This window comes from Trachypithecus francoisi, unplaced genomic scaffold, assembly GCF_009764315.1.
Source record: "Trachypithecus francoisi isolate TF-2019V2 unplaced genomic scaffold, Tfra_2.0 Lachesis_group6, whole genome shotgun sequence".
NCBI classification, from domain to species: domain Eukaryota; kingdom Metazoa; phylum Chordata; class Mammalia; order Primates; family Cercopithecidae; genus Trachypithecus; species Trachypithecus francoisi.
The window spans coordinates 79,213,761-79,239,499 of NW_022681471.1; the positions used below are offsets into that span (position 1 = coordinate 79,213,761).

Consider the following 25,739-nt stretch of genomic DNA (forward strand, 5'->3'; position numbering starts at 1 on the left):
ATATCTTATTTTAATTTAACTTTATTTTATTCCCAATGTTTTGAGCTTCTTTTCATGGTTGTATGCTTCTGGGATTGCCTCTTATGCAACTTGCCTGTTCTTATGCTTCATATATTTTTCTTTTGGGGCCTCTTTTTCATATTGAGTTACAAAAGTCCCTTGTATATTCTAGATAATAATTCCTTGTTAGTTTTAGGAGTTGCACCTATTTTCTCCCATTCTGTTATTAATTTTTTAAAAGTCTTTCCCTGTTTATAGATCCAAGGTACTCTGCATTTTCCAATAACTTTACAGTTTTATGTAAAAGTTACATATAGATGCATCTAGAATCTAGTTTTGTATATGGTGTTAGGTAGGGATATGGCTTTATCTTACTGCGTGTACTAATACTGTTTCCCCAACACATCTAGTAAATACTCTTTTGTCTGTCAATTTGTAGTGCCATGTTTATGCTCTATTAGACTCCCATTTTTTACATCAGTCTGATTTTGAGCTCTGGTCCTTTTCCATTGGTTTATTTTTCTGTTTTTGCAATAGTACTAGTGGTTTTTGTTGTTGTTGTTGGTGGTGGTGGTGGTTTTTTTTCCCCACAGCTTTGAGTATGTTTTAATACCTAGTAGAGCAAATCTTACCCTCTTTACTTTGTTTTAAGTTTGATTTAGCAATTTGTGGGATTTTGTTCTTCTATGTAAATTTAGAATAAGTTTATTAGAAAATCCACTTTGAAATATGATTGAAATTGTATTAAATTTATAGATTAATTTGAGGGATAATTGCCATCTTTATTATATTAAGTTGTCCTATCCAAGAGCATAGACATTATTTCTTTAGATTGTATTATATATCCTTCATTAGACTTTTAAAGTTTTCTCTGTAAAGGTCTTGTATATGCTTGGTTAATTAAGCTAATTTCTAGATTCTGTATAATTTTTGTTGCCATCGTGAATGGTATTTTTATGTTTTCTAAGTGGTCATTGCTGGTGTAGGAAAATGTTATTGACTTTTGTAGGTTGATATTATATTTGGTATCCTTGCTGAACTCTTTTATATTAGCTCTGAGAGTTTGGTTGATTCTTTTCTTTCATTTTTTTTCTAGTTGAATGATTACCTTCTCTGTAAGTGGTGCCAAATATAGAACTTTCCTTCTGATCCTTGCGTTTCTTAATTCCACGCCCCCTTTCCTCATAGTATTTAGCCACGATATTTAAAACAGTAGCAGTGATAGAGTCAAGTTTGTCGTGTTCATGATTTTAAATGAATGCAGTTAGTTTCTTCATTATTCATAACATTCTTTGTAGGTTTTTTGTATATAATTTTTACCAAGTTAAGAATGTTTACTTTTATTCCTTGTTCACTAAGGATTATCATTATAAATAGAATTAAGCTATATTAATGCTGCTTTTTCTGTATCAATTGAGATAAAGCATATAATTTTTCTTTTTAGTCTTGCTGATATATTACATTGACATTTTCTGATGTTGAACTCCCCATGCTTTCTTGTGATAAACTGCACTTGATCAAAATGTATTTTTTAAAATATACTGTTGGATTCATTAACATTATTTAGCATTTTTTGTGTCTACATTTCATAAATGAAATAGCCCTAAACTTTCTTACTTTATAATTGTCTTTATTTGATTTTAGAATCAAGATTAAATTGCCCTCATAAAATGGACTGAGTAACTTTATTTTTTTTACAGTGACCGGAGTCAATTGGATAAGGTAGTAATTAATTATATTTTGGAAGTTCGGTAGAATAAACCTGTAACATCATCTGGACCTGAGGGTTTTGTTAGGGAAAATCTTTGACTACCATTGCCATTTGATTTTTTTCTTGATATTTAAAAATATTTCTTGTAAGTTTTCCAATTTATTAGCATATTGTTTTTCATAATACTCATAGTTTTAGCTTTTTATGTTTTCCCTTTTTCATTCTGTATTTTATTTGCATCTTTTCTCTTTTTTAGCAAAGATCTATCCTATTAACCTTTTGACATAATTAAATTCTGGTTTTTTAATCTTTTCTGTTCAGGCTGTGTGTGTGTATCTGTGGAGGAGGATTCTCTGGTTTTAAATTTCTGTCCTTTACCATCTTATTTCTCTGTAATTTTGCTATTTCTATTACATTGACTGTTTAACTAGTATGTCATTAACCTTTCTCATTTTATGATAAACTTACTGCTATACATTTACTGCTTAGTTCTTGTTTAACTCTGTCCTACAAATTTTTATTTGTGTTTTTATTATCATTCACTTTTAAATCTTTTTTAGTTTCCTTTCCTTTTTCTTTTTAACTCAAGGTTAATTTAGTAATAAGCTATTGTGTTTTCAAACATTTGTTAAATTTTGGCTATTATTTTGTTATTAATTTCCAGTGCTATTGCATTGTGGTTGGAGAGCCTAAACTGTATGATATTCAACGTTTGGAATTTATTGATGTTTCATTTATGGCTGTAATCATAGTCTCTTTTTGGAAATTTTTTTTTTGTTGTCTTGAATGTTCGATTTGTTGGATATAGAGTCTTACTCTGTATATAATAGCTTGAGTTTTTTAGTTGTAATGTGTAAATGTTCTGTATCTTCATTTGATTTTTTTTTTTTTTTTGGTCTGCTCGACCTATCAGTTTTCTAAGAAGAATATTAAAGTATCCATATGCACTTGTTCCTTTTCTCTTTGCAGTTCTGCTAGTTGCTTGATATATTTTGAGACTGTATTATACAATATGTTTATATTTATGATGGCTATATCTTCTTGTCCTATTGATTTTTGTCATGTAAATTCTATTTAGTCAGATATTGAGACTGCTACCTCAGCTTTATTTTAGTTTATATTTGCCTGGCATATCTTATTATTTTCAGTTTGTCTGTGACTCTAAAGTATATCTCTTCTAGTATGAATATTGTTGAATCTTTTGTTTAGTCTGTGTCTTTCTTTTAATTGGTAAGTTTAATTCATGTACATTTATTGCAATTACTTTTATATTGGGATTTAATTATGGCATTTCTTTTTATGTGTTTTATTTATGGTACTCCTTTTGTTTTGTTTTGTTTTGTATTTCTCCTTTTCTGTTTTATTCTATTCTTGCCCTGTAATGTAAGATCTATCTTCATGTTATTTACCCTTACTGATTTTTTTACACGTACAATAGCTGTACCTTCTTCCAACAAGATAAGTACCTCAGCAAGCTCTCAGGTTCTATATAGTTTCCAGTTATACATACTTCATCTTGTAAACTTTGTCTAGAATTTTTATCTTTTCTAGAATACAGGTTTTCCTCTCACTTTCCTAGTTTTTCCAGTGCTGGTTTCAGAAAAGGTAATACGGATCATACTAGTTTGCCACCTTGGCAGGAACTGGAAAAACTCAAGTTTTGTAGCAAATTAACAGCATTTATCTTGCTTTGAATGGCCCCACTTCAATCACAGGTGGTGAGTTGGTAACTTAATCAGTATTTTTTACTCCAATAACAGGTAGAAAATGTGAAATTGGTGGATCGTTATGTGAGTAAGAAACCAGCTAATGGGATTCTTTATCTTACTGCAACCCACCTGATCTATGTGGAGACTTCTGGTGCAGCCCGGAAAGAAACATGGGTATGTTCATGAGAAGAAGTATCAAAGGGTCTTAAAGAGTTGTGCATACATGCTGTCTATATGGTAGTTTCTTGAAATTTCAAGTATAATTTTTAAATTACTGTAAAACCTTTTCTTCAAAGGACCTATTCTAATAATCTTTTTGTGGTCTGAATTGTATTACTCCTCTTTTTTCAAGTTATTGACTCTAGTCATCATAGTCATTTTATTCTACATTGGAATATTCCTGGGGATTAGCTAAATTATTTTTAGGTAGAATAGTTTCTGCTAATTTCCTGAACTATGTTTGTAAGCATCTTGAAGTAATTTAAAGCCTGCTATCCATAAAATGTAGTTCAAGAACCAGCAGTATCTGTAGCATATGGGAACTTGATAAAAATGCAGAATCTTAAGCATAAGATTTTGATTTTATAAAAAGGGCTCAGGTTATGCTGATGCTAAGGCCTTATTGACTTTACCTTGGGCAGCACTAATTTAGACCATCTATCTGTCCTAAGACAGGATTTTACCTAGGTATATATATATATATATATATATATGTGTGTGTGTGTGTGTGTGTGTGTGTGCATGCACAGGCATGTGTGTGTGTTTATGTTTACACCTGTAAGTAATGTTTTCTAATTACTTCAGCACCCCAACATTACTTTATGCCTTACCCATCCTAAAGATCATAATTTAATCTTAATCATTAGATTTATGCTTAGACCTCTTCATTTATAAGAAGTACAACATGCTTCTTTTATACAGCGTAGCTTAGTGATTAAAGCTTTACAGCCAGTCTGCTCAGGTTAAAATCCCAGCTTCAACATTTACTAGTTTTGTAACCTTGGGCAAGTTGTTTAACTTTTCTGTGTCTCGCTTCCTTCATCTGTAAAATAGAGATAAAATAATACCTTGAATTAGTTTAAAAAAGTCAAGATACAAGAATTATAAAGTGAATGTTTATAAGTGCTTATAACAATGCCTGGAACATGGTAAATACTATCATAAAAGTATAAAATAAATTGAATTGAGTATGCATATGAAAAAAGTATCTTAATACTTCCTTTTAAAACTGAACTTTTCCCATATATATCTTGCTCTTTGTGCTGTGATGATAAGAATGTCAAAAGAGGAATGAGAGCTGGGCTAGACTTAAGCTCTGATGCTAACTGGCTACGTAACCTTAGGCAAGTGATTCTTACTCTCCGGGCTTGTTTCTTCATCTGTAAAATGAGGTGGTTAGATTATATAATTAGTAAGGATTCTTGCAGTTCTAACAGTTCAGGAACCAGTTCTTTAGTACTGTGCCACGAGCCTATCTCCTATCTACCTGCATTTATAGACAGTACAGATGTCTCCAGATTTGTTCCTTTTGGGTATTATTTCAAATCCAGTGGACTGTATCTGGAAGGGAGGACTTACACTATTTCTGATGTCAGAGGAGGCTTATTTACCCAATTAGGGAAGTTCTTCCCAGCCTTAGTCTGCCTACCTTCCCCTGACCCTTCCCAGTTTCACCACAATTGTTTGCCTGGGCCCTGATCTCAATTATCAGTATTGTACTACCAAAACACACATCTCTGATGTTGACTGGAAGATCTTTGATTTTCTTGTGGTTGAATATATTAATTCATCTTACATTTTGTAATACTTCCAGAACTGCCATGGCAGGACTTGAGTGTGACAAAACAGTTAAGGTAAAAATTAATCATACCTGTGATCCCAGCAGTTTGGGAGGCTAAGGAAGAAGGATCGCTTGAGGCCAGGAGATTGAGATCAGCTTGGGCAACAAAGCAATACCTAGTCTCTACAAAAGTTAAAAAATTAGCCAGGCATGGTAGCACACAACTGTATTCCTAACTTACTTAGGAGGATGAGGCAAGATGATCTCCTTTGAGCCCAGGAGGTTGAGGCTGCAGTGAGTCGTGATTAAGCCACTGCACTCTAGCCTAGGCAACAGAGCAAGATCCTGCCTTAAAAAAATAGAAAATTTATCCTAGGAATATCTGAATCATTTCCACACTTGCTCCATTCTTAGATGGTGGATATGATTGAAAGATTTCATTGAAGAGATGACTTTTCCAAATAAATTAGGGACTGGGGCATTGAGGTGGTGGGAGAGCAGAAAAGGCACTGTTGATTCCAAGACCATTCCAGGCACAGGACAGGGAGTCTAGAGAATGGAAAGAGCACATCCAGGCTCCATAGTTGCAGAAACGTCAGATAGGGATAGGAGGAGAACATCAAAGATCAAAATGCAAAACTATGATTCTATGGCTTTTTGAATCAATTAAGAGAGAATTAATATTATTTGGACACATTTTATTTCATCAGTTCCCTTTCCATGCATTTCTTTTTTTGCTGGCATCAGCATGAACAGAAGTAATCATCCTACATTCTTTGCTTTACTGTCACTAGAGTTAAAATGTAGAGGAATAGTTCCTCCCTAACACTTCTAGTTAAATCCTTATTCCAGAACTAGAGTTTTTAGAATTCCCAGAGAAGAATCCTGGCCTTATATGGACTGCTATGGTTCAAATTCTGTTTGTGCCACTTCTTGGCTATATGATATCTGATGAGGAATTCACTTCTCAGAGCTTTGTTTTTTTTCATTCCTGAAATAGGATGATTACACGTCAAATGGCTCTTTTTAAATAGCTAATGGTCATGGACTACTTTGTTTATAATAAAGCACAATAACAGCTATTAATAACTATCTTAATTAGTAATTTGATATAAGAAAAGAAATTCTTATTTTCCTCTGTAACAATTATTCTGTGATTGTGAACTCTATCACAGCATGCTAAAAGTCATCTATTCTGAGCTGATCCACCAAAATTGTCCCACAAACTTGGTAATCTTGTATCCCTAAGGAGAGAGAAATTTTCTAACACTGCGGTCTGCTTCTTGTTGCTTTACCACTATTATGCTTTAGTTCTATTTGAGAGAACCCCAGTTATGTCTTACAAAGAATGGTTGTAGGCTATAGATGTAGCCTACAGATCTGGTCATGCTGTTACCGTTACGGAGAGTCAGGAATACTGATAGTGATAGAGATATTGCATATCTGTATGTATACGCTGCTTCTTTTATGTTTTTCAGATTGCACTCCATCACATTGCCACTGTGGAGAAGTTACCCATGACTAGCCTGGGCTGTCCCCTGACCCTCCGCTGCAAGAATTTCCGGGTGGCCCACTTTGTTTTAGACTCTGACCTTGTGTGCCATGAGGTTTATATTTCACTACTCAAGCTTTCTCAGCCAGGTGGTTGTGATAGTATTTTTATCTAAAACCATTTTAATATTTTTCCAAAGTGGCATAATGGAAAGATAAGGGCTATGGAGTCAGAGGAGGTTTGGATCTGGACTCTACCACTTATTAGCTCCATTATATTTGGGCAAGTTATATAACCTCTGAACTCATTTTCTTTACCTATAAAAGTAAGGAGAGTAAAAGCTCTCCAATGGGGGTTGTTTTGAACCTTGAATACCTTCATATATTAGTATATAGTAGATGTTTAGTAGACATTTTCTTCTCTCTCCCTCCCTCCTTTTAAGTATCAACTTGGTGAATGTTTCCTCAGTTTAGGAAGGAAGACTGCTGTGGAACAAAATTTGTTTCCTGTTGTCCTGCAGACTTTTTGTTTGGCCCACGATGTCCACCCCTACTTTTAATTCCATCTAGAAGACTAAGGCCGTTCATCAAAGTCCTCATTAATGTAGGACTTAATGCTTCCTCCAGCTTCATCCTTTCGTTCCCCATCCCCCACCCCTAGGCAATTAACCGTTAGCTTCCTCTGATTTTAGTCTTTGATTTTAATCATGCTCTTACATTTTCTCCCCCATTTTTCCCCTTTCCCCAAAATAATTCCTCAGTATTTGCTGATTTTTATTGATAAAGTTACCTGCTGCATGACCCAGCATTTTACAAGTCTCTGATAGGCTCCATTCATCTCTGGAGAAGTTGTTGCCACATAAATTGGTCAAATGAGTTACTTGATTGGATACTGTATCTTGTGAAGGGAGGAAGCAGGACTGACAGAGAAAAGAGAGGGAGTGGCCATTTATAAGTCAGAAGTTGCTGTTGGCTTGACAAGTAGAATGCAAAAACATTGTTGAAGATGTGCAACATGTTACAATAAGCAGTACTGTCAGGACATGGGAGCCCAGTTAAAAACTTTTGGTAAGGACTCTTTTCCTAACATGTGAAACCCTGAAGCCTCAGTTCAATCAATTATCCAGCATTCTTTTTTTATAGGAAGCCAGGCAGAAAGATCCCACTTTGTATTGATACCACAAAAAATTAAAACATTTTTTAAAAGAACCCAAGCAGTATTCCAGTTTTTATTCCTTACATAAAGGCAAACTTGCACACACTACAGTCTTTTTCTGGGACTGTTTGACAAACATTCCCTTTGGGAAAAGGAAATCTAGCATTTATTTGAGTTGTTTGATGATTTTTAGGTTTCATTCATCATTTTGTTTTCCATGCCTATCTCTCTTCTCCAGCATTACCTGAAGATCTTTATGCTTTTTCTTATAATCCCAAATCCTCAAAAGAGATGAGGAAAGTGGATGGAAACTGATTGAAGCAGTATCAGACTTTGGGCGTATGGGAATACCCAACAGATACTGGACCATAACAGATGCCAACAGAAACTATGAGGTAATTTTGTCCTTGTTGTTTGCCTTTTGGTGCATTCAATTAAAATGGCAGAATATCAGGAAACAAGATTTTGAAAAAGAGAAATGATTCATAATCCTTCTCTCCTTTCCATTCAACATTCAGCCATTCAACAAACATTTATTGAGTACCTACTGTGCAATGGGGACTGAGTAAGAGATCTCATGGCCTAAAGCATAGGGTGCTATGTGAGCATAGGTGCAGGGTATGAAAATCAGCCTAGGAAGCCAGAAACAGCCTGATGCTTTGTGGAGTAGCCTTGTGAAGGCTAATTTACTTTTAACATTTTTAATTTTTAATTATGGATATATAATAGTTGTACATATTTATAGGGTACATGTGATATTTTTATACAGGCATACAATATGTAATGATCAGATCAGGGTAACTGGGGTATCCATCACCACAAGCATTTATCATTTATTTGTGTTGGGAACATTCCAATTCCATTTTCAGTTTTTTTTATTATTGTTATCTGTAGTTGTCCTGTTTTGCTGCTGAATACCTTCTTATTCCTTCTATCTAACTGTATTTTTGTACCCATTGAGGATCCTCTTTTTATCCCCCCACTCCACTACCCTTACCAACCTTTGGTAACCATCATCTATCCATGAGTTCATTTTTATTTTTTTGCTCGTACAACATGTGAGTGAGGTTATGCAATATTTGTCTTTCTATGCTTTGTTAATTTCACTTAATATAATGTCCCCCAGTTCCATCCATGTTGTTGCAAATGACAGGATTACATTTTTTTGTGGCTGAGTAATATTCCATTGTGCGTATATACCACAGTTTTCTTTTCTTTCTTTTTGAGACAAGGCCTCACTCTTGCCCAAGGTAGAGTGTAGTGGCATGATCATAGCTCACTGTAGCCTCAATCTCTTGGGCTCAAGCGGTCCTCCCAACTCGCCCTCCCATGTAGCCAGGACCACAAGCACCCACCCCCATGCCTGGCGAATTTGTTTCATTTTTTGTAGAGATGGGAGTTTTGAACTTTTGGGCTCAAGCGATCCTCCCTTCTTGGCCTCTCAAAGTGCTGAGACTATAGGTGTGAACCATCACGCCTGGCCAGTAGTGGCTATATGATTTACATTCCTACCAATTGTGTATGAAGATTTCATTTTCTCCATATCCTCACCAGTATCCATTATTGCCTTTTTGATAAAAGCCATTTTAACAGGTGAAATGATATCTTATTGTAGTTTTGGTTTTCATCTTTATGATGATTATTGATGTTGAATGTTTTTTCATATACTTGTTGGTCATTTGTATGTCCTCTTTTGAGAAATGTCTATTCAGATACTTTCTCCATATTTAATTGGATTATTTGTTTTCATTCTTTTGAGTTGCTTGGGCTCCTTATATTTTCTGGTTATTAATCCCTTGTCAGATGGGTAATCTGCAAATATTTTCTCCTATTCTGTGGGTTATCTTTTCACTTTGTTGGTTGTTTCCTTTGCCATGGAGATTTTTAGCTCAGTGTTATCCCACTTGTCCATTTTTGCTTTGGTTGGTTGCATAATGCTTTTGAGGTCTTACTTGAGAAGTCTTTGCCCAGACCAGTATCCTGAAGTGTTTCTCTGCGTATGGACGTCCAGTTTTCCCAGAACCATTTATTGAAGAGCTTCCTTTCCCCCAAATATGTGTTCTTGGTGCCTTTGTTGAAAATGAGTGAACTGTAAATGTGTGGATTATTTCTGAGTTTCTCTCCTAATTTATACAGGGGGAGAAGGAAGGAGGTCAGGAAGTGAAACCATATCATAAAGGGCTTCATGGCCAAATTAAGGAATTTGAACTTTATCATGAAGACAGTTGTGAATCACAAGAGTATTTACACTTGAAAGGAACATATGTATATTTGTATTTTAGAAAGATAAGTGTTATTAGTGTGGAGAATTTGTTTGCTGGAGCTAAGAATGCAGGAGAATGATATGTAAAGTTATGAGAACCTGAACTAGGGCAATGGCTGCAGATGGAGAGAAGGAGATGGTTTTGAAAGATATTTAGGTGGTAGAATTGAAAGCAACTGGTGACAGATCAAATGTGACTAGAAAAGTGGAGGAATTTAATATGCATCCCAGCTTTTCTGGTTTCTGGCTTTGATGACCAATGAGTAGTTTTGATGTTAGCAAAGATAAGGACCACAAGAAGAGGGGCAGATGGTATCTTCAATTTTACACTTGATTTCAAGGTGATTAAACAGATATCAAGTATTTGATTTCAAACATTTGGGTCTGGATCTCAAGAAAGAGCTCTGGGCCAAATATGGACATCTGGGAATGTGTTGGAGGTCCCAAAGACCGTTCCTCAGGTTTTGTGATTTACTAGGAGAATTCATAGGACTCGGCGTATAGTCCTACTTATGACTGTGATTTATTACAGTGAAAGGATACAAAGCAAAAATCGGCAAAAGGAAAAGGTTCAGGGGAGAAAGTCAACAAAACTGGAACAAGCTTCCAGAGTCTTCTCTCAGCAGAGTAACATAGGACACACTGAATTCCTCCAGCAGAAATTGTGACAACACTTATGAAATGTTATCTACCAGGATGCTCATTAGAGGCAGAGTGCTCAGGGCTTCTATTGGGACCTGCCCACATAGGCACGTTCTGCCTAGTGTATGCCAAAAGTCCAGATGTCCAGAAGGAAAGCAGGTGTTCAGGATAAACCACATTGTACAAACAGTTTTAAACACAATGCAAGTAGGCCTTTCTAAGGGTAGTCTGATGGTTAATATTGTCAATTTGATTGGATTGAAGTATGCAAAGTATTGTTTCTGGGTGTGTCTGTGAGGGTGTTACTAGAGGGGAGATTAACCTTTGAGTCAGTGGACTGGGCGAGGCAGACCCACCCTTAATCTGGGTGGGCACCATTCCCTCAGCTGCCAGTGCAGCTAGAAAAAGCAGGCAGAAGAAGGTGGAATGAGCAGACTTGCTGAATCTTCCGGTCTTCATCTTTCTCCCATGCTAAATTCCTCCTGCCCTTGAACATCAGACTTCAAATACTTCGGCTTTTGGATTCTTGGACTTACACTAGTGGTTTGCCAGGGCCTCTCGGGCCTTCTGCCACAGACTGAAGGCTGCTCTGTTGGCTTCCCTACTTTAGAGGTTTTGGGACTCGGACTGATCCACTACTGGTTTTCTTGCTCCTCAACTTTCTGACGGCCTACCATGGGACTTTACCTTTTGATCATGTGAGTCAATTCTCCTTAATAAACTCCCTTTCATATATACATATATCCTATTAGTTCTCTCCCTCTAGAGAACCCTGACTAATACAGGTAGCAATCAGGCCTGCTAGGATAATTTTTCTGCAGAGAGAGTCATTGATGTTTAAGTGATATCCCTGAATTGTTCATCTTTAACAGTGTTTTTACTATCATAGTAAGACTGTAATTGCAATGACTTTCTGGTAACATAGCTTTGAATGTCTACTAGGTATGGGGATTGATGAGCTGTGACTTCTCAGGGTCATCTGTGAGGTAACTTGTTAGGGTCATGCTTGAGAGGAATGAGTAGAGATTGGAAGTAAAATCTGTCCACCTCAAATGTGTGTCTGAGTCTTCCAAAGAAGGTCTGAAATATTCTTGTTGGTCTTTTTGATGTGTATAACCTAAGCTGAACAGAGAGCTCCATTTATTTTTCTTTGTATGACCGTCTTCTCCAAAGTTTAAGTCCGGGTAAGGGGGTGGGTAGAAAACATTTTTAAATGGTCTGCATTATGGGAACATTGACTTTAATGAGTTACATAGAGCATTCTTGATCTTATCTACCTTTAACTTTTTTTATTTTTGCCAGTTCGGTTTATATTTGTTTCATGTATTGTTAAATGTTTAGGGGTGTTCTTTACTTAGGGGAGTGTTTAGAATTAATTTTGCAATGTCAGCTCTGTGGTGTTATAATATTTTGTCACTGTCTCTTTGGAAATATGTATGTTGGTAACCACTAAAAGCTGATCAACTTGAGAAAATATATCAGTCTTTTCATAGAGTAGGTCATACCTAAAATGTCAACACCTCCAACCCCCAGACTAGTGGTTTAAAGACCATTCAGATATGAATACTAGGAACCTAGTATGCAGTTTATATATATAACTTTTTCACTTGCTAGCAACAGGCTGGAATTAGCAATCACTCAAGCATTAGCTAGCTGGTATTTCATCATCTATTCCTCAGAAATAGAAATGAAATATCCTTGGTATAAAGCTTTTCGAAGTATGCTGTTAGTTTCTGGAAAGGAAGAGATTGAGACATATAAAAACAAAATGTACTTTTAGAATTAGAATAACAAAAATCATAGAAACACATATAAAACCCCATCTTGAATTCCTGCATATGCCTATCAGAGCAAAAACAATAACTGTAAACAAGTAAATTAATATGAACAGATGCAAATATGAAGCAGACAGGTGAAGGAGGAGAAAATATGATGTACTCTTTCATAAACTGCATACTAGGTTCCTAGTATTCATATCTGGACGGCCTTTAAAACACTAGTATGGGGGTAGAGCTGTTGACATTTTAGGTATGACTTACTCTATGAAAGACTGACATATTTTCTGAAGTTTATCAGCTTTTAGTGGTTACCAAAATACGTATTTCCAAAGAGAGAGTTATATATAAATATATATTTATATATATTGTGCTTATTTTCTTTTAGATATGCAGCACCTACCCTCCTGAAATAGTGGTTCCTAAATCTGTTACCTTGGGAACGGTGGTTGGAAGTTCGAAGTTCAGAAGTAAAGAACGTGTCCCTGTGCTCTCCTACCTCTACAAAGAGAACAATGTGAGTTAAGCAAATTTCTCTAATGAGAATTATACTTGGCTCTGGAAGACCTGTTTTAAGTTTCATGCTGCCACTTAGTAGCTGTGTGACCTCAAGCAAGTTCCTTAACTTCTCTGGACTTTCATACTTCTGAAGTTTTTTGAGAGGATCTCAGGAGGGAATAATATACGTGTACCTTGTAAATTGTAAAATGTTATGCAGATGTTAAGTGGCATTTTAGTGTGTTTGTTTGTTTTTCTTTTTTTCCTTTTCTATGGGATCCAGCTTGGTAGAAAGTTGTGAAATGACAGGAAATTAGTTGTATACAGGATTTTTTGAGACTGTGGCCTCCCGGTAGAATACAGATATCCTTGATACTTTCTTACTGCTTTTCATGTAATTTCAGGTAGTAGTAAGAAAGCACTTGACTTCTCTGTGTTTCAGTCCCCTTACTTATGTAGGAAGTGATAATATTTATCACCTCTTGTAATCACTCTGAGATCTGGGGTTAGACAAATAGGCAAGTTGTCAAGTGGGCAGCCATTCAAGTGCTAAAGAGTATAGTAATGCAATTGGGTGTCATACTACTGAAGTGAGTCGACCCCTTAAAAACCACGTCAAAGTGTAATCAATTTCAGTAACTAATCATTACCAGACATTCATGTTAAATAGTTACGTTGTTTTTGTGTTAAAGTGGCTTGAAATAAACCACCCTTCTGATTTGGCATTAACTTCTGAAACTAGTGAACCCTGTTCTCTTAAGACGCTGTAGATCTTTGCTCTATCTTGAATTCTGCTGCCTCTGCAAGCTTATGGTTTATGTGGGCAATATCACTGGGACTGTAAAAAGTGAGGCAGTTTCAGAAAAGTAGCCCATTATGTATCGAGAATAGAATTTCACTAAGGAAATACTCACGATGTGATTTTCTTTTTCTTTTTTTTTTTTTTCTATAGTCTGATTTGCCAAGACTGGGTTGGTAATTAGAGCCACATGCCCAGGGTAGGCAGGAGGTTAAGCGCAATGTCAGTGGAGAATGACTTTAGAGTCACATTTCTCTTTGCTTTGGACACTATCTTAAGTTGGCTCATCCTCTCCCTCTACTCATGGAACCTGGCCAGGGTCAAGAAAGATTTTTGACCATTTGTGTATATAATCACTCAACTGACACGCTTTTTCCTTACAGGCTGCCATTTGCCGCTGTAGCCAGCCTCTCTCTGGATTTTACACTCGCTGTGTAGATGATGAGCTCTTGTTGGAGGCCATTAGCCAAGCAAACCCAGGGAGCCAGTTTATGTATGTTGTAGACACAAGACCAAAGGTATCTATTTGTCAGTGATGTCTTTGATATTTCTGCCTCTTGCAGTCTTCCTCCTCATATATTGAGACATGCAGTGTTATTGGGGAAGTTAGGTTTGTGTATGTGTGTTTATTACTTCAGACATTGTGTAAAATCATTTCAGGAAGCCATTTGGGGCTCCTTTTATAAGGTTGTCACTGACAAGTGAGGTTATGAGAGGGTAATTAGAACAACCCGGCTTTGCTACCTCAGTGTGACGCCCTGCATAAGAGGCTTATTAGCATCCCTCATCTTTTTTACCAAGTCTGTTCCTTAACCAGAATTTTCAGTATTCCCATTCTGGGGTCTAAATTTACTGTCCGAGAAAGAGCTTCAACTTAGACATTGGAAACTTACTACAACCAACATATTTTTTTTCTGTAAATGTGTTAGATCACAGTAGTTTAATAATACTTTGGTTCTCCCAAAGCACCAGGGTTCACAAATTTTACTGCTATACGATTAACAAAAAATCTTTAGCTCATGTGGCAGTAATTCTTTTTTAGCATCTAGCACTGTTAGCTGGTTAAATTTTTTCCAGTTTAGTACAGTGCAGTTTAAATCTTGGTCCCAGAGAATAAAAAAGACCAAGTTCATAAATTTGCTGTGGATTTTGGCAGTGGACATGGATAGACCCAGTCAAATCCTTTGATCTTTCCAATAATTTAATACTGCATGATTTGTTGCAATATGTTTTCTCAGGCTTTGTCTCTTTCAAATGTGAACATTGTTGAACAGAGTGTCCTCATATTAACCTAAGTATCAGCTTAAACTCCTCTCTGCATTAATTCCTTAACCTTCAACGTTTGGTCTAGCTCTATATGGGCTGTAGAAGAACTCATTGTGTCCCACAAAGAAAGTAAAGGAAGATTCCCTATTCTTAAATGTTGTTCTTTTTACAAACAGCCCCAGAAAGAAATAATTTTGCTTATAATTTGGTATGTAAAGTGTGGCTGACTAAAAGGTTTCATTGCTGATTCTAGTGATTACTAAATTGGTGATTTTCATCTAAGCCTAAGCCAGATGGTGGTGACTTAAGAGTTGAGCAGTTGGATGTACGTGAAACCAGATAGTTGCCTTAGACAGCTTTCTGCCCCATCTTTGTGATCCCTCAGTGGCTATTCTCCAGAGCTACCTAGGACTGACTGAGCTCAGGAGAGAAAATAATTTCCCTTTCTGCTCAGGTCCATCCTTCAGTTTCTCAGAAGCTTGCTGTCTTGTTTCAGCCATAACCACATCTGAAATTCCGCAATTGTAAAGAGTTTAACCGCGTCTGTATCTTTAAACATTAAATAATCTTAAAATAGTAAAGAGAAATATACCAAGCTTTGAAGAAACAAAACAGTTGGTGGCTTTTGTTCAAATCTAACACCAAAAAGCCCCTTTTATGTTCTATTTTCCTCTCTCCAATTTGAGCAAATTAAGACAGGCCTAGAAATATCTGGCATTCCCTCTCTTCTGGATGGCTAGATCTGTACTTTTAGTAGGAACTATATTATACTGACAAAATTTTGTTCTAGGAGTCAGTCAAACCTGTGGTCAAATCCTGCTTTCAGCCTTTATCCATATCATCTTGGGCAAATTGGTTCATCTCTCTGAGCCTGTTTTCTTATGGGGATAATATTAGTACCCACTTTGAGAGGCTGTAATGAGGATTAAATGAGATAATGTACATAAAGGATTTAGCACAGTGTCAGCATGGTAGGAGCTCAATAAATATTACATTACAATAAATATTACATCTGACATTCTGCAATTGGAAAGAGTTTAATCACGTCTGTATCTTTAAAGATTAAATAATCTTAAAATAGTAAAGAGAACTACAGCAGGCTTTTGAAGAAACAAAAGGGTTGGTGCCTTTTGTTCAAATCCATCACCAAAAAGCTCCTTTTAACAGGTTCCATTTTCCTCTCAGTTTGCCACCTGAATATTAAATAGGTATCTGTTACTCAGATCTGCCAGACATATTTTTAAAGAGTGAATACTGGTATGAGGTAACTCGTTATCTGCATTAGGTGGCCTACCCAGACCTGGGTAGTGACTACTGTAATTATTATTATTATTGTTATTTTTGCTGAGGCATCACTCATAACAAACATCCTTGCTACTAGGTGACTATTGCTTATGCTTCCACAAGTGTTCCTTTGACATTTGTCATTAATTTAATGAAAGCTCAGTAACACTATCAATGTGATAAAAGATCAAAATTACCATCACATTTCCCCTTTTAACAGATGTCTTGCATTGTAAACAGAATATGTTTAGCACACTGACTTTTTTCCCTCTGCATGTTCTAACTTGAATAGTTTTTGCTTTGAGATTTTTGTATTCTTTTAATACAAAAATTATACCCTGTCCACATACATGCTCCTCCTGCCTTCTGAAATGCACCATATTGGGAGATGAGAAAATAGGCCCAGAAAATAGAAAATCACTTAATTAGCAAGATGGTCATTATCATAGACAGTCTCTTGGCTTCCTTCTAGTTAGTATATTCATGTCTCCGCAAGTCTCATTTACTCCCTACCCCACCCAGCATTCTTCATATGACCTAGGTATTCTCTGATTACCACAAGCTGAACATAGTGTTAAAACAATTGGTGGTGTCTCCATTTCAATTTTGTCAGTGAGTAAAAGTCATTTATCTCATGCAGTCACATTTTAGACATTTTTCTAGAATAGCTATTTAAAACTAATTGGGCTGTATGTGGTGGTTTATGCCTGTAATCCCAGTACTTTGGGAAGCCAAGGCAAGAGGATAACATGAGTCCAGAGGTTCAAGGCTAGCGTGGGGAACAGCAAGACTGCATCTTTACAAAAAAAAAATTGTAAACAAAATTAGCCCGGCATGGTGGTGCACGCCTGTAGTCTTAGCTGTTCAGGAGGCTGAGGCAAAAGGATTGCTTGAGCCCAGGAGTTCCAGGCTGGAGTGAACTCTGTGATTGTGCTGCTGCACTCCAGCCTTAATGACAGAGTGAGACTCTGTCTCTTAAAAAATAAATACAATTAATTCATCCTAAAGCTCTTAAGCTTCTTTCTAGAGCTTCTCAGTTGTAAATATTTTTGAACTTTTGCATGTTTCTCAGTATAAAACCCTTTCAGCTGAGAAAACATTTGTGGTAGGCAGCTCAAAATTATTATTTCAGTTTTTTAGATCAGATATTCTCATAGCTGCTATATCCTTTATCTCTTAAGAAAGGTTTTCATAATGAAACAAAACACTATGTCTCCCTATTTTTCCCCTATATGAGTCTGTTACTAAAAGTATCTAATGTAAAAACTAGTGAAATTCTCTCCATTCTAGAATGTATCTCATCTGATTTAACTTCTTTTTAATTGGGATTAAAAAGAATTATGATTTTATACTGTTCAGAATGAGGCATTGAGATTGATGAACTCCATTCTTTCATCATCTGACCTATCTGCTCTATTATGTTATCCACTATTGCAGTTGAATGCCATGGCCAACCGAGCAGCTGGGAAGGGATATGAAAATGAAGACAACTATGCCAACATTCGCTTCAGATTCATGGGCATTGAGAACATCCATGTAATGCGGAGCAGTCTGCAGAAACTCTTGGAAGGTACAGGGATTTCACCTTGGCTAGGCAAGCGGCCATAGCTTTGCATTATTATGTAAGCAGAAAGCATGCCTGATTTGGGGTGGAATATAAAAGCAAGCAGGTAAGCAGAGTCAGTAAGTGGTTAGGTGTTTAACTGCCATATGAATCTAGCTTACATAGTACTGAATTACAGCAGTGTTGGTCTGGAAAAAGGAGTAAGATGTTCAGTTTCATAATTCGATAAAGTTCATCTGGGTCTGGTCTGGTTGGTATGAAAATTATTTCCGTAGAAATACAGAGGTTGATTTTCAGGGATAGGCAAACCAACATAAGTATTAAATAAATTTGGGGTTGATTTTATCATCCTCAGGGTAAGAAATTACCTTATTTAATTTGGTATAAGGATTTAGTCTGATTTCATCACTATGCTGATGAAGCTGAATTTAGACCTCAAAAGAATAAAGTTGATATCAGACAGTTTTGGTGATCTGTTATCGACTACAAAATGATTAGGGTCAGAAAGGAGCAAGGTGGGATTGGGGCCTTATAAGACTCTTGGGTGTAGAACATTTCTCCTAAAACCACTAGCCAGATTCCATGATGTTCTATGTCACTTCAGGCAGAGATAGTGAAAACCTGCCTTCTTTAGTGAACTCCCCGTTCTTCCTCTCTTTTCTTCAATTTCTTACTTGTGTAGTCTGCCATGACCTCTCCTTTACATCACCCTTGCCAGATCTCATCTGCTCAGTCTGCATCCCTTTTAAAATATTAATGTCCCTCTTCCTTAGGTCTCTTACTCCTTTCTTTTTGCCCCAGAATATGTTATGGAAGAGGACTTTGTTTTACAGATTTTTAAGGCAAAAGATTTCCCTCTGCTGGATAATTATTGCAGAGTGCATAAAAATTAACTGGTAATTTTTTTTTCAACGTGTTGACAGAACAGGGCTATAGGGAGTAGATGGGGGTGTGGGAGTAGAGGCAGATGCTGAGGGCCTTCAGAGTTAGCATAAGTGGGTGGGATTAGGATAGGGATCAAATATGTTTTCTAATCAGGGAGGTGTGTTTTCCTGTAGATGCTAATTCAGTCTTCTGGCTCTCTTCTTGAGAGATTTCTAAGGGCTTAAGAGTGGGTTCTACAGCGTAATAAAGCAGGGGCCCAGCTAAGAGATCTGGTAGGCTTTAGACCTAGTTCTGTCCCTGACTAATCAGGTTTCTAACTAATCATTTAATTAGAAATCTAAACTAATCATTTAATTAATCATTTAATTAGAAACTAATCATTTAATTAGAAATCAGGTTTCTAACTAATAATTTAATTTCTAACTAATCATTTAATTAGAAATGTGGTTTCTAGCTAATCATTTACCTTTCTGCCTCAGCTTCCTCACTTACGATATGGAGATCCACTTTCTCCCCTTTCTTAATGAATAAATCGAGTTGATCGTGAATTTCAGTCTCTGCTTCCTTTTCTACCTTAGTTTGTGAATTGGAAACTCCAACAATGAGTGAATTCTTAACGGCCTGGAGAGCTCAGGGTGGTTAAGACACATTAAAGCTATTATGGATGCTGGAATTTTCATTACAAAGGTAATAATCAGGACTTTTAAAATTGTACTGACTTTAATTATGGGATATGTTGAAGTAGTAGTGTGCCATGGAAAGAATATTGAAAAGATAATCTAGTTTCTAGATTCAGCTCTGCCACTAATTCACTGTGTGCCCTTGGGCAAGTCTCTTTTCTTCTCTGGGTCTCAGTGTCTCCATCTTTAAACAAAGTGGTTGAACTAAAATCTAATGATGTAACTTTCAGGCGGCCACAGAATTCTTTGGGAATATTATTAACCCTCTCCCCAACTGGAAAAATGAACATATGATGGTACATACAGAAAATGAACCTCAATTTCAGAGGGTCCACAGAACCCTGGACTTCACATTAAAAACTCTTAGGTGATCTCTAATCGATAAGCGATAATAATTGATCTCTGGCTCAGTTATTCTGTGATATATTTTTTTGTGTTGATACTAAGGTATTAAGTACAAGAGTGTGTGTGAAATAAATGCAGAGCTTACATATCTATGAGTTTTCAGAACTCTGAGTACAAAGACCTATTTTTTTAAATGTCTTTGTATAGATCTGCCTCCAATGCAGTCTAGGTAGGCTTTGTCACCCTGTGTTTATGCTGACTCATTTATTTTCTGATCTCTAGGACCCTAGGCTCTGTAGCCTTTGTTAAGTGGTTTGTTTTCTTACAAAAAACAAAAACAAAATTCAGTGTATATTTTCTCATTTTGACATTTTGTTTTTATGTATTTCTACATGAGAACTCTCCCTCTTCATCCCACCCCCATTATTTGGTAAAAGTAAAGGAGATAATGACTTTTCATCCATCTGCTATAATTTTCTCAGTTGAAGGCAATGTTATATATAGCTTCTGGCTTAAAAGGTTTGAAGATTTTATATAATTAACTGCCTTAAATATCCAAGCCCTAATGCTTTTTGCTTTCCTAGTCCTGTTGCCTGCACTTTTCATTGTTATTGATGTTCACTATGTGACCCTGTCAGTTGTTTCAAGCGCACTATTCTAACTATTCTTTGTTCTGTTCCTTTTTCATAGATTCTACATCCATATATCTATAGTCCCTTTCTGAAACCAAGTTTATTAGACCAAAGAGAGTGAGGATGGATAAGAGGGAGATCTGATAGACAGTACAGCCTTATAAATATTGGTTGAATTAAAATGAGTGAACCAAAAAGATAGGCTTGGATTGCACAGTGTTTCTGTGTTCTCTATCTCTATTACCACCTATCCAGTATCCCAAGCTTGAGAACCTCAGTCAGCCTTGAATTCTACCTCTTCTCCTCCATCTGGCTATTGCCAAGTCCCATGTGTTCTGCTTCAAAAGTGTTTCTCAAATCTGTCCTTTCTTCCCAGTCTCCACTGCTACTTCTCTAGTTAAGATAGCCACACACATTGCCCACAGTGTAATAACCTCTTAACTGCTTTACTTGTCTCTAGTAGTTACTCTTTAGTTATTTTTCTTGAACATGTCTGATCATGTCACTTTAAACTCAAAATCCTCCATTGGTTATCAATTCTATTGCCAATAAGACCTCATAAGCTTGACATTCAGAGTCTTTCACAATGTCACCCCAACTTGGCTGTAGTGGACCTCTTGCTATTCTCTAACATACTATGTTACTTCTTTTTCTCTCTCTTTTTTAAATGTTTATTATATTTACTTGTTTTCTCATTACAAAAGCAGTACATGTATATTATCAAAGAAGTAAACATTTCAGAAATATATAACATAAAATGTAAACATTCCCCATAGTTTGTCCCACAGTGCACACACATCACTGATAGTAGTTTAATGTTTATGTCCCTTGATCAGCACTGTCCATTTGAATTTTTTGTGATGATGGAAATATTCTCTATCTGTACTGTCTAATACAGTACCACTACATGTGGAAATTGAGCACTTAAAATGTGGCTAGTGAGACTGAGAAACTGAATTTATGACTTTATTTAGTTTTAACAAATTCAAATTTAAGTACATATAGGTGGCTAGTGACTACCATATTAGACAGTGCTGTTGTAGAATTTTTCAACGTATAGAGTTACACATATTAATACTTTGTGAAATGAGCTCATACTGTGCATACTGGGTTTTTTTGTTTTGTGTTGTTTTTGTTTTTGTTTTTGTTTTTTTTTGAGACAGAGTTTTGCTCTTGTTGCCCGGGCTGGAGTGCAGTGGTTTGATCTCGATTCACTGCAACCTCCATCTACCGGGTTCAAGGGATTCTTCTGCCTCAGCCTCCTGAGTAGCTGAGATCACAGGAGCATGCCACCACGCCTGACTAATTTTTGTATTTTTAGCAGGAACGGGGTTTTGCCATGTTGGCCAGGCTGGTCTTGAACTCCTGACCTCAGGTGATCCACCAGCCTCGGCCTCCCAAAGTGCTGGGATGACAGGTGTAAGCTACCATACCCGTCCCATACTGTTCTTTAATTGGCCTTTTATACTTATACTATTTAATGAGCATTTGTTAGGACAGTTCAGTCAGTACTACGTCATTCTTTTCAGCAACTATGTTATATTCCTTGTGGTAATTTACCATAGTCCCCTGTTGATGGAGAATTTAATTGTTCCTAATTTTTCGCTAATGCAGATATTGCTGCATCAAATATTCTTTTTTTTTTTTTTTTTTTTTTTTTTTGAGACGGAGTCTTGCTCTTTCGTCCGGGCTGGAGTGCAGTGGCCGGATCTCAGCTCACTGCAAGCTCCGCCTCCCGGGTTTTACGCCATTCTCCTGCCTCAGCCTCCGGAGTAGCTGGGACTACAGGCGCCCGCCACCTCGCCCGGCTAGTTTTTTGTATTTTTAGTAGAGACGGGGTTTCACCGTGTTAGCCAGGATGATCTCGATCTCCTGACCTCGTGATCCGCCCGTCTTTCAAATATTCTTAAACATGTATCTTTATAGAAGTGGATTTTCTGAGTCAGAGTATGAATGTTTCAAATTTTAACAGATGTGGCCTAATTGCCCTCCAAGTAGATAATACCATTTCCATTCCTATCAACAGTGCCTATTTTTCCATTTTGGCAGCAATGATTATCATCAATCTTTTTGATCTTTGCCAATGTGATAGGTGATAAATTTTATGTTATGTTTTAATTTGTATTTCTTTAATCATTAGTGAAATCCAGCATCTTTTTCTGTCCACCAGTGACTTTTGACTCCATTTGGAGCCCTAAACAAAGAACATGGTTGCTGCCGTCATGCTCTGCTACTACCTGAGGTGTCTGCTTAATTGAGAAGTCAAAAAGGTTGAAAAACTTTTTTCCAGATCTCTTTAACTCCTTTTTTACCTGCAACCTGACTACCTTTCTAGGGATACCATTTTTTCTTGTACCCCATTACAAAGATTATTCATTGTCCCGCATCATATGAACCACATGACCAAGCTATTCTCCTTGCTCCTTACAAAAGCCCCTCCTCCTTTCAGATCTATTTCATTTGGCTATACCACCCTCTACACCTCCTAGTTACTCTTCCCCCTCCATTAAGGATGTTGGGAACAGCCTTGCCACCTTGTTTTCCATCCTGGTTCTTCCCGTCATCTGAAGAGATTTGAATGTCAATGTACAATTTATCAAACATTCTGCACTTATAGTTCTTTGTACTTTTTATAATTCCAGCTTTCACATCCTTAATCCAGCTAGCATAGTTCTTCTATCTCATGGAAACCTCTACACTTTTAACTCTTCTTTTTCCAAACTTCTTTTTTCTTCCCTGTATACCAAGACCAGGTAGTATAGCACTTCATCCATTCCACCTTGTCTCTTATCCTTCTACTCTACTTGCCCTGCTAGCCACTGTCATTCTCTGCTCTTACACCCTGACCTCTAAGCATTGCTGCAAATAAATATATCCCACAGATATGTTAGTTGGTACTCTCACAGGTTTATGCCCGATAATCTTAGCTGAGGTCCTGTAGTTGCAGGGCCACGAAACAGTTATTTTATGTGTATTTGGTTGGCTCCCAGTCCTGTTTCACCAAGCAGATATTCCTTGTACCTTGCTTTCAAACTGGCTACATCATGGTAACTCCCCCTCTATAAGCCCATATTGAAACATGTCCTTCATGGAAAAATGTATATAATACATCTTCTCACTATTATCCTTACCAAATTCTTCGCTATCTCAGAGGACATGGTGCCCCATCTTCTGTGTAAGGATACTCACTCTGCCTATATTTGAAATTCCATCTCTTCCTACTTTAAGGAACCAACTCTATCGGTTAAACCCTCTTTGTCTTACATTTTCAACCTATTCTTTTCGACTGGCTTCTTCCCTCAGTAGTATGCTCAAATGGTTTCTCATTCCTAAAGAAAAAGTACTTTTTCAGTCTTCTAGCTATTGCCCTCTTTCCTCTTGGTTATAACCTTCTGAAAAGTAGTCAGTCTTTCCTATTAGTACTTCATCTCCCTTCACCTTTCAGCCCACTGTGATCCAATTTTCATATATTGCTCTTCCAGAGGTCTTATGACCTTTGATTTGTCGTATCTACGAGTCACTTGTTAGTCTTCACTCTATTTTGACCTTCCTGTTGCATTTGGCACTGTTCACTCCTTTTCACTTTGAACCCTTTTTATAGTCCTGACTTTTATCCAACTACTCCCTTCTAGCTCTTTTTTTTTTTTTTTTTTTTTTTTTTTTTTACCTTTTGGGCTTTTTTGAACAGGCTGACTCTTATGATAATCCTCCTTCCTCTACATGCCCTTTAAGGGTCACTGCTTTTTAAGGTCTTTTCTTTTGTCACATTTGGTCTCTGCCTGGACAGCGTCAACTATGCACACAGTGTATACTACTGTCTCTATTCACATAATGGTGAAATCTATACTCTGGCTCAGATCTTTCCTCTCCTGACCTTTAAACCCGCATATCCAGTTGTCCCACTGGACTTTCCATTAGATGTCCCTGAACTACCTCAAACTCACCATGGTCAAAACAGAAATCTTACATACCCCTACTACTACCTAAAACTTTCTTTTGTGTTCATTATTTAGTCTAATGGCACTACCATCCACCTGGTTGCTAAACCACACATTTCAGAGTTATCTTTAACTTTTCCTTCTCTTTCATCCCACGTCTAGTCTCTCACTCTGTCCTGTTAAAATGTGCATAATTAAAATCTCTCTTCTGTTTTTCAGCTCCACTGCTACTACCTTACCTCAGGCCTATATGGACTTTCATGATTTTAGTAGCTCCCTAACTGGTCTTCCTGTATCCAACTCATGTCCTCTCAATCCATTCTCCTGACTGCCACCACAGGGATCTTTCAACGATGTACATCTGATCATGGCACTCCTCTGCTATCAACTCCCTATTGCCATCAGATAAAATGTATACCTGATTTGTCTGACCCTTGTCCTCCTAGCCAGCTCTATCACTCCTTGTTCTCTCACTTCCAGCTTAGCCTGAGCCATTAAGTGTTCTTCCTCTATGTCATGCCTCCTTGCAGTGTACACTCTGTTACATCATTCTCCAGCCTGAAATGTCCTTTCCTCCTGGTCCATCTGATAATTCCTATTCATCTTTCCAGACCCACCTTAGTTGTCTCCTCCTCCCTGGTTATCTTTTGTGCCTTTGTTATACCTGGCATGGATTTTTACCTTTTATTTTTCATTGGTTTGCAGCCATGCATGTAAGTGTTTGTCTCTTTTGTATTCCCAGTGCACATCATAGTGCCTCTTGTATAGTCACTCAATTATTGGCTAGGTGTATGGATGAATGAATGAGTGAATTAATGTCCTTCTTCACCTAAGGAAATCCTACTCTTTCTTCAAGGGTCGAGCTTCCCTGGCTCCTGCAAAAGAATGTTGTTACGACACATTACTGTATATTACCAGTAGTTTTTCCATTGTATTTTAATTATTTATTTATCTTCGGTCACCCTGACTAGTTTGTGGGTTCCTTGAAAGCAGAAACTGAGTCTTATTTTTGTATTTCTAATACCTGGCACATAGAGGCGCAAAATTGTTAGAATGAATAAGTGAATGGTCAATATGTACCATTGCCAAAATTTCCCAGGTTGAATAACTGCCCAGATTTTTACATCATTCTGATTGTATTTATATAATTGCTTATTAAAGTGACCTAAGACAGGCGAGCACCTCCATCTTATGTTGAAAGCATTTGTGTTAGTAAGACTAAAACAGCTAGAGGAGATTGTTGTCAGATCTGGGACAAGAATGCAGAGCTGTCTGTGTTTTTGAGTGTGAATTCTTCCTCCAGTTCACCTATCCTCTGAGA

At 36.9% G+C, this 25,739-nt stretch overlaps 1 protein-coding gene across 1 annotated transcript in view; it reads left to right on the plus strand.

Annotated features, from left to right (window-relative positions):
- The window catches only part of MTMR8 (myotubularin related protein 8), a 121,126-nt gene that overhangs the window by 30,349 nt on the left and 65,038 nt on the right, over positions 1-25,739 (plus strand). The window contains 9 exon segments of the mRNA XM_033200985.1: positions 3,472-3,594; positions 6,679-6,841; positions 8,086-8,139; positions 8,142-8,242; positions 12,916-13,044; positions 14,208-14,342; positions 17,812-17,944; positions 19,402-19,437; positions 19,440-19,510. Of these exon segments, the coding sequence (XP_033056876.1) occupies positions 3,472-3,594; positions 6,679-6,841; positions 8,086-8,139; positions 8,142-8,242; positions 12,916-13,044; positions 14,208-14,342; positions 17,812-17,944; positions 19,402-19,437; positions 19,440-19,510 (945 nt within the window).